The sequence below is a fragment of the Oncorhynchus kisutch genome, linkage group LG16, assembly GCF_002021735.2.
Source record: "Oncorhynchus kisutch isolate 150728-3 linkage group LG16, Okis_V2, whole genome shotgun sequence".
NCBI lineage: Eukaryota > Metazoa > Chordata > Actinopteri > Salmoniformes > Salmonidae > Oncorhynchus > Oncorhynchus kisutch.
Genome location: NC_034189.2, coordinates 28,789,238 through 28,806,848, shown reverse-complemented (window position 1 = coordinate 28,806,848; position 17,611 = coordinate 28,789,238). Strand labels below are relative to the sequence as shown.

Below are 17,611 nucleotides of genomic sequence, written 5' to 3'. Positions count from 1 at the left end.
CCCTCACGTGGATGGCTGGTAAGAGAAACAATAACAACAGAATAGCCAGATGGTTTTTGTCTTTACAACCGTTCTCTTTCCATGTCATCCACAGGGCCGGATCGAGGAACGGGAATGCAGACGCGCTGTCCCGACGACCAAGACGCAGGCTGGGCTCATGGATAGTAGCCCAACAAGGCATGGGAGACAAGGTAACCAGAGGCAATTAAGCACAGCTGACGGTACTAATGACATACTCTCCTTCCCCTATAAGAGAGAGAATGGAACCAGCAGAGAAAGGGGGGGGGGGGGGAACTATCTCTGGAAGATGGCCACCGAGAGAGAGGAGCTATCCAGGAAGAACCACTAAGACGGTGACAATCCTGTGACTTTTTGTTGTAGTTTAAAGATAATCCTATTGTGTTCCTGTTTCATCTGGAGAAGAAGATGTATGTTTTCCTTGGAAGATTTTCATTGATTATGTTGGAGTGTTTGTGTTGACCAAATGCCCTCAATAGAGAACTGTGTTCAATCAAGAAAACCTACTCCTGACTCGTTTATTCCACCTTCCCGCTTTAGAGTGACACCCAATTACTTGGTCCGCTCACAATACCAATACACTAACGCTGAGAATATTTCACAAATGTTAACATACACCATTAGTCAAATTGACCCCAGAATTGGTATATAAACTCAGTATATTAAGTAATGACTATAAGAAGATTACCTGCTGCATTCAAAGATAACTAACCTACAGCATAGATACACATGGACATTTTCTCTGATTGCACATAAAGGAATATAGTTCCTACATGATAATGCTTGCTTTGTTATCCAACTTTGTTATCCAGCTTGCTTTGTCATCCTTCGAACTCAGTTCATTGCTGCTGACGGGCTATATTTATAATAATCTAATATCAAGAAGAGCATACCCACCATAACTTGTTTTTTCAATGTTTTGATCTACTATTTGTAGTATGGAGTGGTGATATTCCTAATTTCAATGCAATCATGTGTTAAGGTTTGTCAGTGCATGTTTATTTATTTAATTTAAACGTATTAATCCAAAGTGACAAGTGAAGTGCTTCCCTGGCACTACCACCAAGGTATAACTAAAACGAGCACCAGGGGCACAACTGTACGGTCGCGCGCGCGGGTAATGGTAGGCGGACACCAAATGTCAAAGCCCAATCAAAGAGTGTGGCTCAATGATTGTCAAAATTAGAGTCCAATCGTTTTTCGAGGAAATTGAGCGATGGCAGATTGATGCTATGTTTTATCCAATGATAACAACGGGCACAACAGTCACAACTGGGCGGTTGCGCGCGCAGGTAATGGTCAACACATTTAAAAGCCCAATCAAATAGTGTAGCTAAATGATTGTCAAGATTAGAGTCCAATCATTTTTTGAGGAAGTTGAAGACACTATGTTTTATCCAATGAAAAGCGGGACGTTTCGGCTGGCACTGCTCTACACCAATAGCTATGCTACGCTGTACTGTTCGTCCTCCTTTGTGATATTCCGCTGTGCGCCATCTTGTGCCCCCCCCCCCCAGCGCGAGTGGAGAAGGTTGTGGAAGTCGTTGAATTTAATATTTCTTAATATATTTACAAGCCTAATTTAATACAACCTTAATTTGAAACAGAGCACATTTGGAAATGGCTACGGGAGCAAATGCAACCCCTCTGGGGAAGCTGCACCCGAGTATTGGCGCTAAACGAGGCTTTGAAGCCGGGCCCGGTGCGGGGTTAATGCCTACACCGGGGCCGCCTGTTTCCTTTCCTTCGCTCCCGAATTTTCAGCCCCCAATTCCAAACATCTCTTTCCCGCAAGCTCACCCAGTATTTACTGCGGTGGCCGCTTTTCCCACCCCGCCACAACCACCCCAAGGAGCAGGAATTCCGTCTCAGTCAGGTAAGCCAGGCTAGCTAACGTTATCTAGAGAAAGGTCTGCAGTGCAAGGCTGGTGTTGCTGGGATGAGCTAGCTAGATATGTTTTAGCCGCTGATAGCTAACTTTAACTGATCATTCACGTTTATGCGAAACATTGCAACTTCAGACATGCAGCATTATCACCCTGGCAAGTGAAGTAAACAAGATAAAGATAGCTAGACATTAATTAGTAATAGTTAACGCTAGTTAGCAAACAATGCGCGGTAGTTACACGTACAATGCTTTTGTGTAATAACTAGTTCATTGCAGCCACGGTAGAGCCCCGTTTCATAATATTACCATATGTTCCAGTTACCTGTCGTAGTTTTGAAGTAATCACGAAAAAACGGGCCCTTTATTTTTAGGGCATTTTTCACCCTGGCGTCGTCTTTTAGCTGTGTAACGTTAGCTGACGTTAACGTCACTAATTTAACATTTAGCTAGTTGTATGTTAATCCATTTGTAAATTCAGTGAACATGTATAAATACTCAAATTGAGAATACCCTCTATCTCATCTGTCAGACTTCGGTCAGAAAAAAGCCAGGAAAAGAAGCCGCTGGAGTAGCGAGACACCCGACCAGAAGACAGTCATTCCTGGCATGCCCACCGTCATCCCGCCTGGACTGACTCGGGATCAGGAGAGGGCCTATATAGGTAACCATCTTTTCCACTACTGTATAACTGAACTGTAAACTGCACTGTACTAGTGTTTTAGATATACAGGAAATCAGTCAAGTCAAGGGGCGTTAATGTAGCGTGTTCTTCTTTACCTGACCCAGTGGGACCCAGTTGTGATTTCCTCACGTTTTACACATTGAAATGTTATGCATAGGTCCTGACATGTTTGCTAAATTTCATCAGTAAGAGTTGATTGAATCAGATAACAGGACATGTTGGGTCACTCACTGGTAGAGCTGGGAGACTGACCAAAATCCAGACTGGTGCATAACCACAAGGTTGAAATGCATTCTTCAAGATGATTCAAGTACAGTATTTGCCAATAAATTTAAGGGAAAAAATTGAGGGAAAAAAAGTTTAAATTATGCAACTGAAGCTATAATCCAAAATCCTATTGCTCAGATGAAATTCAGTATTCTTATCCACTGAGTATACTAACTTGTTGATGTGGAGTGTGACGGAAGGCCATTGTCCTAAGACAAGGAGGTACAATAATGTGGTTCTCCTATAGCATGCTTTTTGTGGCATTAAGGTTTGCATACCACTGGTCGTCCATTAGCAAATCAGAAGGGTGTTGCTGCTTGCCGTGTAATTGTTTTGGGCTGCAGGTCACTGTCCCCTTGTACTTCACCAACTGCCCTGGCATGAAAGGGTCTACCCACGTTGTCCTTGTAACATGCAAAATGATTCCTTGATATCATACATGTGAGTTTAATGTGTGAGCAATGGCGAAAGATTCATACTCATTTCCAGTGCATCCTTTAAAATAGGCACTCATCTGGATGTTTTCAGACCAAATGAGTTTAAGAAACGGTTGGCTTGACAATAACTGCCTTTCAGCTGTAGTGTAACACCACCAAACTGGCTTTAGACACTTGTAAGGTGTTTGAAGCAGGTGAATCTACCCCTCAATAACAGAAGGGGTTATCAATGTATGTCATTGTTTATGGTTGGTCTTCCTTGGTATGTAAACATTCATTTCTGCCAGGGTTGGGCGGTATCCAGATACTTTTTTTTTCTTGATCCAGTAGTGGATTGATTGTCTGCTGTACCCAAGAAGCTTGATCTTGCAAGCTAGCCACTTAGCTGGCAAGTTATCAAGCCAAATGCATAGCTGGAGCCCTGAGCTTGGGAATTTATTTGGCACATCTGGGATCGTTAACTTCGTTATAAGCCATTTCTTTATTTTTTAAATTTTTTATTGTGTTCAAAGTCAGGCTGTCTGTATTTCAAAATACCTCAAAATATGGCATACCGCCCAAGCCTAATTTGTGCCTACCTTATGTTCTCACTTCTATGTTTACATTGCTCATTCAAAACAAGAACTGCGGGGGGGGGGGGGGGGGGGTCCAAAGGGATTTGTTTGAAGCCCATAAGATGAAATAGCAGTGAAATATCAATTCACAGGGGCTGTCTTCATCTCTGGCATCATTTCTCAATTAAAGAAGAAACTTCATAATTGAGTCATTGTTGAATCTTGTCAGGAAAGGGTGGGAGTTTTTGGTGTGGGGGGGGTGTATTTGGTCATGATCCCATATAGACAGAAATGTGCATGTCATGAGTGATTTATTTTTGTTCCTTCTCATTTTACATAACAAATAGCTTCTCAGCTGTAGCTCTACAGGAGTGCAGACAGTGACACTTCAACTTTCTTCATGTATATTGTGTTAGTCCTATTTGTGGATCAGGCTCCCCTTTTATGCCAAAGCCACATTCAACTACCATCGTATGACAGTCTCAAATTTAAATTATTCTTGAATCTTTTGGGGTGGGGTTTGGAATGTGGTTAATTTATGCTGGCGGGCATCGAATGGAACTCTGGTCTAATGATCCACGCTAAAATGTTTCTGTTTAAACCCTTCATCACTGGGATGCCACATTTTTCACCTTTGCATTTGTAAAACATCCTGGAGCTTGTTGTTAGCTATTGACGACAGTTCACTTTCAGTTCAATGAATTGGTTCTAGAGTTTTGCATGGTCATTTTGGTACCTCCGTTTCCCAGAAATGAAGAAGGGTTTTTACTTGCGTAGAATATTTGCTGAATTTCAGAAGTAATTTTATTCCCCTTGTATTTTTATGTAAATGATTCATCATTCATTGTAGTCATGTTTTTGCCTCTCAAACAAATGAGACAGTGCTTGAATTTGAATGTTATTGTTGTAACCACATTTCTCTCCATCCTTCTTGTTTTTCTTTCCTAACCTGAATTCTTCCAGTCCAACTGCAGATCGAAGACCTGACTCGTAAACTGCGTACAGGAGACCTGGGAATCCCTGTTAACCCTGAGGACAGGTCGGGAAAAGTTTTAAACCCACGAACAGTAACATTTTCTCTACCTTCTTGTCGTTCTTTTTGACGCCAAATGTTGGTCTTTGGTAAAATGATACATATTTCTCAGAAGATGCTTTAGGTCCCGAAGTTTAGTAGGTTTAGTTGCCACAGTAAGGATGAGTTATTATCCAGCAGTGGTAGTGTCATAATATAACATATGTTCTCCTTCCAGTAGTATTTTGGGATGTCATACTTCTAGGTGCTTATAGTCACAACTTCCAGGATGACTGAAGACTAAAGTTTTGCTCAGAATGACTTTTTAGTGTTACATCCCAATCTGTGCAGTTGGGTAGTTATTTTGTAAATGTAATCCTTTAGTTTCTAGTTACCTGTCCAAAACTGTAATCAGTTAGGTACCTTTTGGATTACCCAAATTCCTTAATGAGATCACTTCCCCTTAAGAAGCATTAGAAGAAGACAAAAAGGACCCATTCCTTTTCCTGCTCTTTCCCGGCAATCCATCAAACACATTTGGTGTGCCATGATAGTGGTCTCTGACCTGTGGTCAGTCTCGCTCAGGTGGAGCAAACTCAAACGTGCACCTTTTTTCAATGCTGAATTGAATGTCATTGAGAAAACAAAGTTGTTCAAATGTACATTTTAGTCATTTAGCAGGTGCTCTTATCAGAGCGACTTACATTATTGCCTTAATCTTAAGATGGCTAGGTGAGACAACACATCACAATCGTAGCAAGTACATTTCCCTCAACAAAGTAGTTATCAGAAAAGACAATTGCATATATGTGTGTGTGTGATTACTTTTTTTTACTCCCCGGGCCAATTTGTTAGATGTAGACCTTCATTTCTGAATTGGTAGGCATCTAAATAGGAAGGAGTAAAAAGTGGTAATTACAGTGCCTTGCGAAAGTATTCGGCCCCCTTGAACTTTGCGACCTTTTGCCACATTTCAGGCTTCAAACATAAAGATATAAAACTGTATTTTTTTGTGAAGAATCAACAACAAGTGGGACACAATCATGAAGTGGAACGACATTTATTGGATATTTCAAACTTCTTTAACAAATCAAAAACTGAAAAATTGGGCGTGCAAAATTATTCAGCCCCTTTACTTTCAGTGCAGCAAACTCTCTCCAGAAGTTCAGTGAGGATCTCTGAATGAACCAATGTTGACCTAAATGACTAATGATGATAAATACAATCCACCTGTGTGTAGTCAAGTCTCCGTATAAATGCACCTGCACTGTGATAGTCTCAGAGGTCTGTTAAAAGCGCAGAGAGCATTATGAAGAACAAGGAACACACCAGGCAGGTCCGAGATACTGTTGTGAAGAAGTTTAAAGCCGGATTTGGATACAGAAATATTTCCCAAGCTTTAAACATCCCAAGAAGCACTGTGTAAGCGATAATATTGAAATGGAAGGAGTAACAGACCACTGCAAATCTACCAAGACCTGGCCATCCCTCTACACTTTCAGCTCATACAAGGAGAAGACTGATCAGAGATGCAGCCAAGAGGCCCATGATCACTCTGGATGAACTGCAGAGATCTACAGCTGAGGTGGGAGACTCTGTCCATAGGACAACAATCAGTCATATATTGCACAAATCTGGCCTTTATGGAAGAGTGGCAAGAAGAAAGCCATTTCTTAAAGATATCCATAAAAAGTGTCGTTTAAAGTTTGCCACAAGCCACCTGGGAGACACACCAAACATGTGGAAGAAGGTGCTCTGGTCAGATGAAACCAAAATGGAACTTTTTGGCAACAATGCAAAACGTTATGTTTGGCGTAAAAGCAACACAGCTCATCACCCTGAACACACCATCCCCACTGTCAAACATGGTGGTGGCAGCATCATGGTTTGGGCCTGCTTTTCTTCAGCAGGGACAGGGAAGATGGTTAAAATTGATGGGAAGATGGATGGAGCCAAATACAGGACCATCATGGAAGAAAACCTGATGGAGTCTGCAAAAGACCTGAGACTGGGATGGAGATTTGTCTTCCAACAAGACAATGATCCAAAACATAAAGCAAAATCTACAATGGAATGGTTCAAAAATAAACATATCCAGGTGTTAGAATGGCCAAGTCAAAGTCCAGACCTGAATCCAATCGAGAATCTGTGGAAAGAACTGAAAACTGCTGTTCACAAATGCTCTCCATCCAACCTCACTGAGCTCGAGCTGTTTTGCAAGGAGGAATGGGAAAAAATGTCAGTCTCTCGATGTGCAAAACTGATAGAGACATACCCCAAGCGACTTACAGCTGTAATCGCAGCAAAAGGTGGCGCTACAAAGTATTAACTTAAGGGGGCTGAATAATTTTGCACGCCCAATTCTTCAGTTTTTGATTTGTTAAAAAAGTTTGAAATATCCAATAAATGTCGTTCCACTTCATGATTGTGTCCCACTTGTTGTTGATTCTTCACAAAATAATACAGTTTTATATCTTTGTTTGAAGCCTGAAATGTGGCAAAAGGTCGCAAAGTTCAAGGGGGCCAAATACTTTCGCATGGCACTGTATATAAACCTCATGGCTCTGCGTTAAGGTGTGCTGTGAAGTTACCATGGTAACCTCTGGTTTACTTGGGTGTTCAAGCATTTCCAGTTTACGTTTATACCCATCTAAATGAGCCTCGTAAGAGTTTGTATCCTTATAATATTCCTATATTCCATAATTATTTTCTTATACTTAAATGGTGTCATCGTCTCCTGACAGATGGAATTATTACTATGCATTACTTTGCTCTGTCAAAAGACTCTGTCAATTGCCCTAATATTCTGAACTCCCCTATGTCTTCATTTGGACAGTGAAACTAAAATGTTTCATTTGACTTTATACTCCAGCATTTTGGATCTGGTATCAAATGTTTTATGAGGCAAAAGTACAGAATTTCGGCTTTCATTTATGGGGATTTTCATATCTGTTTTACCGTTTAGAAATGAATGCACTTTATGCATGTACTCTTCCTCCCCCATTTGAAAGTGTAAAAACAGTTTTCAGGTGGGCATGGGCCAGGTTTCATAAAACATCTTAAGTGTTTACCTTATGGACTCATTTCCCCTTACCTACGTGAATTGTTCAAGGGCGTTGCATAGAGCCGCTCAAATATTTCCTTAGTTAAGGGCATACTTAAGGGGTTTTAGGGTAGTTTGAAGGCACGTATAGTGGAAGGAGTATCTGGTTACCATGGAGATGGCCTGATTCACTGACTAAACATCTCCTCAAAGAGATCACTTTCATTTTGTGAGATGGCAAAATTAAGTTTATACAGCCAAGACAGGATAACTAAATTCCTTTAGAAGATAATAAACCATGTTTCTTGTAGTTACTGTTCTTTTTTCTCAACTTGTTTATATTACTTTCTCGTGCGTCAACCTAGCTTACAGAGTAGCTGGAGTAGCGATGGAGTAGCGATGGATCGTGCACCTTCCATTGTTTAGCTAAGTAGCTAGCTGGTTGACGTTTTCCTTTTGGAACCAGAGCAGATGAAATCAACATTCACCTCTATAAATGCTGTTTACATTGATATCAATACATAATGAGACAGTTAAGGGACCTCATGGACACCCTTAACTTTTGAACTTAATTTAACGGGGAAATTCACCCTAAAATGTAATGTTAAACTGTCTTAAAGTTAAGGAAACTTTAAGGGAAAGATGAGGGGAAAATTTAACTTAAGGTGTTTTATGCAACCGTGCCATGATAGTTGTTCCACTAACTTTCTCACTCATTATTCACAATTCATTCATGAATATCCAGAATCATGTTAACATCCACCTTAATGTAGAAGTTTTCTAAAACGTATTATATTCTTATTTACAATATAAGTGACTACAAAATGATACAGTACATTATTTATTATTTAGTTCCTATTGGACAAAACAATGTAATCTGAAACACAGTCTGTGAATGCATCCAACAAGTTTGACATGCCACAAGCTTGATATAGTCATTGCGTGCTTGGAATATGGGACCAAATACTACACTTTTGACTACTTTAATACGCAATGAGGGGAATTTAGCCAAATACTTAGATATATTTATTCAAATGTGGGGACTAGATGCATAAAGGGCCTTCATTACTAAATGGTAAAACATATGAAACATTTGATCTCTAATCCAAAATGCTAGACTAAAGAGCCAATTGTCGCTTCACTGTCCAAATAAATACGTAGGGGAGTGTATATCACACTTGCTATATATTTCTTACTGCCTTAGCTGTGACCTCTTGTATTTATCTATCATCGTCTTATTTTTGTTGACTATAATTGAGCTAATATGTCGACTTGTGCGTCATGGTTTAGCCGTTTCCTGTCAACTCAGATGTTGACAATGTGTTAGAGTTTTTTTTTTAGAATGCATCTTAGAGGTAGGTTTGGGTCAGTACTTATGACAAATTTAATCTATTTTTGGTTTAACAGCTTATTATGATTGCTTATAATTTAGAATTTGTGATTGCATATTTCTCCTTTTGATAGTCATAGAGCTGTAAGTTAAAGTGAGTAAGTAGACCCAGATCTAACATCTTAAATACTTACTCAATGATATACAGATTGCTATATGAACAACCAACTAGGACAGGTTTGGTTTTCAGTAATGGTTTTCTTTAGAATAACCTGTTTCTGCCAGTGCTTGACCTGACTTTAATCCTAATGTGTTACCCTTTTCTTGGCTTGTCTCGTAAATTAAAATGGTCCTACCATTGTTAGATTCCACCTGAAACCTGACTAATGAACATTTAACCGTTGGGTGTTTTTCCATGGTCATTAATGGGTTTTCCATAATGAAGCTTCCCAAAGTTCCGCCCAGTGGATTCGACAGTATTCCAGTTGGAACTTTGAGGCTCTGGAGGAGAAACCCCTCTGATCCTGGCTATTCCGGAATGACACAGATCGGCTCTGACACTGTAGAAGTCTGCATCTATTATTCCAGCAGGAAATGTCATAATATTTTTATGAGTGTGAGATTGATCTCTCTTTATTGGCCACTGTCCCTGTCGTCTGTATTTGACATAGTTTCATTGTAATCTTAATCAGATATTTCCACAGCGACAACAAAAAGCTCATCGCAGGACGCTAACAATGTCACTCCAACAAATAACAGGAGTGTTTCCGGTTGTCACCGGTGGAAATTTCAAGATTTAAAAAGAACCCTTTCCTCTATTTCGATTTTTCTACTTTTTCTCTCCTGAATTGTTCGGCCAAATGTTAGCTCTCTTGTGGGTGAGCGCACTATGAAAAGGGTTAACTTCTAACCATAATTCATTTTCTCTAACCCCAAATTACCCCTCGTCACCTTAACCTTTTTCAAACGCAGAGCCTCTAACGCAGAGTAACAGGTTTTCAGGTGTTCCATCCAAGAGGAGGTATGGACCTGGCTTAAACACCCACCACCTCGGCATCCAATATGGCACCTTCTGACTCCCAAAACCAGCAGTTCCTTGAGGAATGCATCCTTTTTTTGCCCTTTGCAACCTGTATGCAGGATTAATTCTGTCACCCCCCCTCCTTTTTTTTCCTTCTTCTATACTGAACAAAAATATAAACACAACATGCGACAATTTCAAGGAGTTTACAGAGTTATAGTTCATATAAGGAAATCGTTCAATTGAAATAAATTCTCTAATATATGGATGTCACATGACCGGGAATACAGATATGCTTCTGTTGGTCATAGATACCTTTAAAAAAGGTAAGGGCATGGATCAGAAAACCAGTCAGTATCTGGTGTAACCACTGTTTGCCTCATGCAGCGTGACACATCTCCTTTGCAGAGTTGATCAGGCTGTTGATTGTGGCCTGTGAAATGTTGTCACACTCCTCGTCAATGACTGTTTGATGTTGGTGAGAACTGGAACACGCTGTTGTACATGTCAGTCCAGAGCATCCCAAACATGCTTAATGGGTGACATGTCTGGTGAGTAAGCAGGCCATAGAACACATTTTCAGCTTTTAGGAATTGTGTACAGATCTTTGCGACATGGGGCTGTGCTGAAACATTAGGTGATGGCGGCGGATGAATGGCACAATAATGGGCCTTAGGATCTCCTCACGGTATCTCTGCGCATTCAAATTGCCATTGATAAAATGCAATTGTTCATTGTCTGTAGCTTATGCCTGTCCATATCATAACCCCGCAGCCACCATGGGGCACTCTGTTCACAATGTTGACATCAGCAAACAGCTCGCCCACACGACGCCAAGCACTCCGTCTGCGGTTGTGAGGCCGGTTGGACATACTGCCAAATAGTCTAAAATGACGTTTGAGGTGGCTTATTGTAGAGAAATTAACATTCAAATCTCTGGCAACTGCTCGGGTGGACACTTCTGCAGTCAGATGCCAATTAGTGGCCTTGTGTTGTCCTCAGCACAAGGTGCACCTGTGTAATGATCAGCTTCTTGATATGCCACACTTGTCGAATGGCTGGATTATATTTTTGAATGACATTTTTTTTATGTCGATTGATTATCTTGGTAAAGGAGAAATGCTCACCAACAGGGATGTAAACAAATTTGTGTACAAAACTTGAGAGAAATAAGCTTTTTGTGCATATAGAATATTTCTGTGCTCTTTTATTTTCGCTCATAAAACATGTTGCGTTCATATTTTTGTTCAGTTTAGATAGATTTAGTTGATGAAGTTGTGGTTGCCCCTTCAGAGTAGTCTTTATTACATATCACAAGGTGATATGTCCCCATTTTTAAGACGTGTATAAAATACCAGAACCGAATTGGCCAGTCCAACGCTACAGCCTATTAGCAACCAAACTTCTTGAATTCTCAAAAGGAAATTAACACCAATATTGATATCTCATAACAAGCCCTATGAGAGAACACTTTTCTCCACCAGTGACTGAAATGCTTGCTTGTAACCATTGTTTTTCTTGCATTGCCTTCCCTTCACTGATAAGTGGCTTGGAGACATGACCATGCTATTATGAAGTGGTCCTTAAAATGTTTTATTTCATGGTAACATTATTTAAGGCGTAGTTAGACATAGGGAAACTTGTGTATGGTTGTCAGTGGTCTTAGAGATATTAATGTTTGTCTGTCTACTCTCTCCCCTCCCCAAGGTCCCCGTCTCCAGAGCCCATCTACAACAGCGAGGGGAAGAGGCTGAATACCAGGGAGTACCGCACACGCAAGAAGATCGAGGAGGAGCGTCACTCCCTCATCACCGATATGGTGGCACTCAACCCTGAGTTCAAGCCCCCCGCTGACTACAAGTATGTTCTCTATCTCCTAACATAGTCTTGTTTATTTGGATCCCCGTTAGCCGTTATTAAAGCAACAGCTGTTTACCCTCTAGTTTGTTTCCTGCTCCTCCCAGAATGGTTTATTTCTTGTTTGTTCCCTATGGTGGTGTTGTGATATCTCATTTTCCTTTATGGTTGGTCTGAATTTCAGAGCTATTGCTGTAGGTCTCTGGTACTTTTCACATGGCTTCTGAGAACAGCCATACTTTATTTTCTTCACCTTGGCATGAATGTGTAGAGACTGGGTTATAGCCTTCACTATACTGAACATAATTGTCCCCCACAGGCCCCCAGCTACTAGGGTCAACGACAAGGTGATGATCCCACAGGACGAGTACCCCGAGATTAACTTTGTTGGGTTGCTCATTGGGCCACGGTGAGTTATAGGCCTTTACCATGGATCTATCTAATGTTCCTTTTGTGTTGTGGGTCTATTTGGGGATTTGCCTAGAAGCCCAGTAGGTGGCGCCTATGAGTCCTTACTGCAACACAAACACACGGTGTGTGTTACTTGTGTCCTTGCAGTGGCAACACCCTGAAGAACATAGAGAAGGAGTGCTGTGCCAAGATCATGATCCGTGGCAAGGGCTCTGTGAAGGAGGGCAAGGTGGGCCGTAAGGACGGTCAGATGCTGCCAGGGGAGGACGAGCCGCTGCACGCCCTGGTCACCGCCAACACCATGGAGAACGTCAAGAAGGCGGTGGAACAGGTCAGCTCACACCCCCACACCCATCATACAACTCATTATCTACTACGAGCTTACCTTTCAGTGTCCATTGAGTTGGATTATACTGCCACTATGCAGTTGTATTTTGATTTGTCCACACATACTGAGAGTGCAATCTGGTCTCCGTAGATCCGTACCATCCTGAAGCAGGGCATCGAGACCCCCGAGGACCAGAACGACCTGAGGAAGATGCAGCTGAGGGAGCTGGCCAGACTCAACGGCACCCTGAGAGAGGACGACAACCGGTGAGCCTGCCACATTTTGACAGCAGCCATTCTATGACGCTTGCATATACCCTGCCTGGCCTGGATAAATCTGTTATCCACTTCACTTCTCTTGGTTAAATATGAAATGCTTCTCTTTGTTCCCCACCCAGGATCCTTCGTCCGTGGCAGAGCACTGAACCCCGCAGTGTCACCAACACCACCCTCTGTACCAAGTGCGGTGGCGCAGGCCATATCTCCTCTGACTGCAAGTTCACCAGGTAACTAATCAGCTACATACTGTTGTGTAAAGGATTTCTGGTCAGAAAGCAGTCTCTTTGCTTAAACACATTGAATGAAAGATACTTTTTGCTAGCCCAATCTGGTACTAGAGATGATGCCAGGAACCTGCCCCTTGAGGTGTTGCAGTCGGACTGTAAGTGTGGAGTCTGTGACATGTCTACACAGAGGGCCCAGAACAGTGGCTACTTGGAGTGATTGTAGCTCTGACAGTAAATAAGGCCATTCAGGATCTTTTCCAAAAATCGACCATGTATTATAAGGACCTATCTCCTCTTTCTAGCTCCTTTGCGGCGCCCAGGGCCGGTGAGCCTCCCCAGTCTGCCCAGGACAAGGCCCGTATGGACAAGGAGTATCTGTCCCTCATGGCTGAGCTAGGCGAGGCCCCTGTACCTTCCTCTGGCGGGGGACACTGCAACAACCAGAACAGTGGCCACAACCGAGGCAACAACAATAACCAGCCACCACCGGTGAGTTAAATGAAGTGACGAGCACAACCTGAGCTTCCATTTTCTTAGTCTATCCATAAAAATGGGCCTTTACATTCCAAGTTAGAAGATTCATGGATTTGAGTTTCATCAGCAGACGAGACGATGAACAATACAAGTGCCTCTCGTCTCATTCTGTGTTTGTACTGCAGAGCCGTCCTCCCTGGATGAACTCTGGCCAGTCTGAGAACAGGAACTTCAACAGCATGCACGGAGGCCACGGCGGTCATGGCAACCAACACGGGGGTCATGGCAACCACGGAGGTCACGGAGGCCACCACAACTTCCCACCCCCCATGTCCAACATGGGAGGGCACAACATGCCCCCCAACAATGGAATGCCACCCCCGTGGATGCAGCCCCCACCGCCCCCCATGGGCCAGGGACACGGCCACCATATGGGTAGGAGGGAGACAGCCTGCTGTCGAAATGTGCCGTCTGTGTTGTTGTAGCCCGTTTCCGTTTTGTTATCCCAGTTTGTAAATTGCGTTGGTGGTGTCATGTACACACAAATGTAATAAGCACAGGCCTTCTGTGCTTTGTCTTTGTAATCCAATCGGTTGTGTCCATTAATATTTCCTCCGTTTGTCTTCAGGTCTGCTGCCACCACCCATGGGTATGATGCCACCACCACCTCCGCCCCCCAACAACCAGCCTCCCCCGCCACCCTCAGGTCCCCTGCCACCATGGCAACAGCAGGCCCCCCCACCCCCTCCTGCCAGCAGCATGGCCACTAGTGCACCACTGCCATGGCAACAGAGTAAGAACACTAGCCGCAGGCTCTTTGTTTCAGAAGCTTTGACCAGTTAACCAGAAAAGTACAGCCAATTTCTCACACTTTTCATGGTAGCTTTTGTAGATTTGACGCATGGCGGCTTTACATAGAAAATGTTTTGTTTTCCTGTAAGATCTTAGAGGGATATCTAATGTTGAGAAAGTGCAGCATGTTTTTTGTTGTATGTCCTACTAACTAAAGTTCTTTCCTCCCCAGATACCACCACGACATCCAGTCCTGGCTCTGGCAACCTGCCCCCCTGGCAGCAGCCCCAACAGTCCGCTGCCTCGGCCGCCCAGCCCCCTCCCCCCATGGGCAACCCCTCCATGGTCCCCCCTCCGCCAGGGGTGCAGCCCCCTCTCCCCCCCGGCGCCCCACCTCCCCCTCCTCCCCCACCCCCCGGCTCGGCCGGCATGATGTACGCCCCTCCTCCCCCTCCGCCCATGGACCCCTCCAACTTTGTCACCATGATGGGGATGGGGGTGACGGGCATGCCCCCCTTTGGTATGCCCCCCGCACCACCACCTCCACCCCCTCAGAATTAAACACCCTCTGTACCCACCCAGGTTCCTCAGTCTCAACCACACAGCCCTCCCAGATTTTACCCAACACCATGGACTCGCAGCACACCACACAACCAGCTACCCAATGGACTGATACGCAGCTCTGCCCAGGGAATATAGTTGTTCAGTAAAATGACATGACCTGTGCTATACTCTCTTAATCACAGTCCTGGTTAACGTGCAGAGAAACTCTTCAAACAAGGGAGGTGGTGTGGTTAAATTTGTACATTTTCTTTACAGAATTTTTCTGTTTTTAAAAGTTAAGTGTTTTTGTTGACTGTGTAGGCTCTCTGTGTCCATCCAACACTGTTGCTGTGCATAGAGTATATGGTATGCCTTGTATCTATTTTGCAGGGCTTACTCCCCTCCATGGTTGGCTTATAACTGTTTCACCATCTCTCACACCAAATAAATCACCTCAAACAAAAGCTTTGGTTTGCCGACTGGACTGGAGCTGAAGCTTAGTAACTATTTGTTTTCATTTGCAGTGATCTTTTACTGTTCTGATGATCCAGACAGTTTAGTAGGCATGGCAGTCCAATGGACTCAAGCTTCATTCATCGTCATGTTCCATTCATTTGCTGTGGTTTCACGGCGATTAATATTTTTGTAATTACACCTGATTTCAAGTGTAATTGTGCAGATCTTTTGGATGTGAGAATCTCCTTCCTAATTCTTTTGTCAGAGAAACGGGTCTTTTGTAATGCTGTCTGATTTCAGAGGTTTTGGGTTTTATCAATTTGTTTGCATAATTTCTAATCCCCTATTTTATTTTAAACCCTGTAAGCTGTTTCTAATTAACTTTTTCCCCAGATGCAAATTAATTTAGGTCCATGAGGATGCAACAGGGAATAGGATTTTGGATCCTAGAGTGAGTTGGCTTAAAAAGATACTCTGAACTACTTCTGATTCTGATCGTATGCGTGATTGTTCTGTTAACAACCTCTCCCCTCCTTGCTATGATCTGTAGCTGTGTGCAGTGCTTATATCGCCTCTGCAACATCACCACGCCTTCTGTTCTCTTGTTGTTGCTTAATGAGAAAAAAGAATACATGATGTTAGATGATGATATACAATTTGTATTTTTACTCTATTTTTGGAATTGGTTTGTCAGCCCTGTTTTCGGTCTAGCCTGAATGAATAGTCCTTGCAATGTTGCTTGATTGTTATTAAAAGGAAATATCTTTAATTTAGCTGTCGTTTTCTTTTTGCCTTGCAAAAGTGTCATCGCTGACGCTTGGATACAGCTTCCACAGACCATCTTTTTAATCTGTGTAGACAGAATGCTTGCTCAGCCTCCCTCAATTTATGTAACATCCTAGTCATGAGGCTGTTTTTCTGTGTACTATGTCTGCAGTCCTACATAAGAATACAAGTAGTTTTATTGGTTTTGCTTTAGTTTCTTTCACATGCCTTGTGTAAATCAATCTTGCAGGTAAAAACAAAGGTGTGCAGGTGAGGTTGGGTTTATGAAAACCACACAAAAAAAAACATTTCATCACATTCCCAGTGGGTCAGAAGTTCACAGACTCAATTAGTGCTTGGTAGCATTGCATTTAAATTGTTTAACTTGGGCCATATGTTTCTGGTAGCCTTCCACAAGCTTCCCACAATAAATTGGGTGAATTTTGGCCCATTCCTCCTCACAGAGCCAGGTTTGTAGGCCTCCTTGCAAACACGCTTTTACAATTCTGCCCCCACATTTTCTATAGGATTGAGGTTAGGGCTTTGTGATGGCCACGCCAATACCTTGACTTTGTTGTCCTTAAGCCATTTTGCCACAACTTTGGAAGTATGCTTGGAGTCATTGTCCATTTGGAAGACCCATTTGCGACCAAGCTTTAACGTCCTGACTGATGTCTTGAAATGTTGCTTCAATATATCCCCATAATTTTCCTTCCTCATGGAGCCATCTATTTTGTGAACTGCAGCAAAGCATCCCGACAACATGATGCTGTCACCCCAGTGCTTCACGGTTGGGATGGTGTTCTTCAGCTTGCAAGCCTCCCCCTTTTTCCTCCTAACATAACAATGGTCATTTTGGCCAAACCGTTCCATTTCTGTTTCATCAGACCAGTGGACATGTCTCCAAAAAAGTACGATATTTGTCCCCATGTGCAGTTGCAAACCGTAGTCTCTTTTTTATGGCGGTTTTGGAGCAGTGGCTTCTTCCTTGCTGAGCGGCCTTTCAGATTATGTCGATATAGGACTTGTTTTACTGAGGATGTATATACTTTTGTACCTGTTTCCTCCAGCATCTTCACAAGGTCCTTTGCTGCTGTTCTGGGATTGATTTGCACTTTTCTCACCAAAATATGTTAATCTCTAGGAGACAGAACGCGTCTCCTTCCTGAGCAGTATGACGGCTGGGTGGTCCCATGGTGTATATACTTGCGTACTATTGTTTGTCCAG

The 17,611-nt window shown here is 42.7% G+C and overlaps 1 protein-coding gene across 1 annotated transcript; it reads left to right on the top strand.

Moving 5' to 3' along the window:
• Positions 1–1,495: 1,495 nt before the first annotated feature.
• LOC109906587 (splicing factor 1) lies at positions 1,496–16,391 on the top strand. The gene is made up of 12 exons (XM_020504350.2): positions 1,496–1,894; positions 2,436–2,567; positions 4,810–4,885; positions 11,960–12,112; positions 12,429–12,518; positions 12,668–12,851; positions 12,999–13,114; positions 13,246–13,353; positions 13,656–13,842; positions 14,013–14,262; positions 14,456–14,620; positions 14,852–16,391. The coding sequence occupies exons 1-12, from the start codon at positions 1,639–1,641 to the stop codon at positions 15,178–15,180; spliced, it is 2,046 nt and encodes a 681-aa protein (XP_020359939.2). The 5' UTR covers positions 1,496–1,638; the 3' UTR covers positions 15,181–16,391.
• Positions 16,392–17,611: the final 1,220 nt, after the last annotated feature.

What these genes read in the sequence shown, in the direction of transcription:
- LOC109906587 (XM_020504350.2), top strand. Translation starts at nt 1,639, where the DNA reads ATGGCTACGGGAGCAAATGCAACCCCTCTGGGGAAGCTGCACCCGAGT. An exon ending in TCAGGAGAGGGCCTATATAG is followed by an intron (nt 2,568 to 4,809) that starts GTAACCATCTTT and finishes GAATTCTTCCAG; the next exon opens with TCCAACTGCAGATCGAAGAC. An exon ending in GGGTTGCTCATTGGGCCACG is followed by an intron (nt 12,519 to 12,667) that starts GTGAGTTATAGG and finishes GTGTCCTTGCAG; the next exon opens with TGGCAACACCCTGAAGAACA.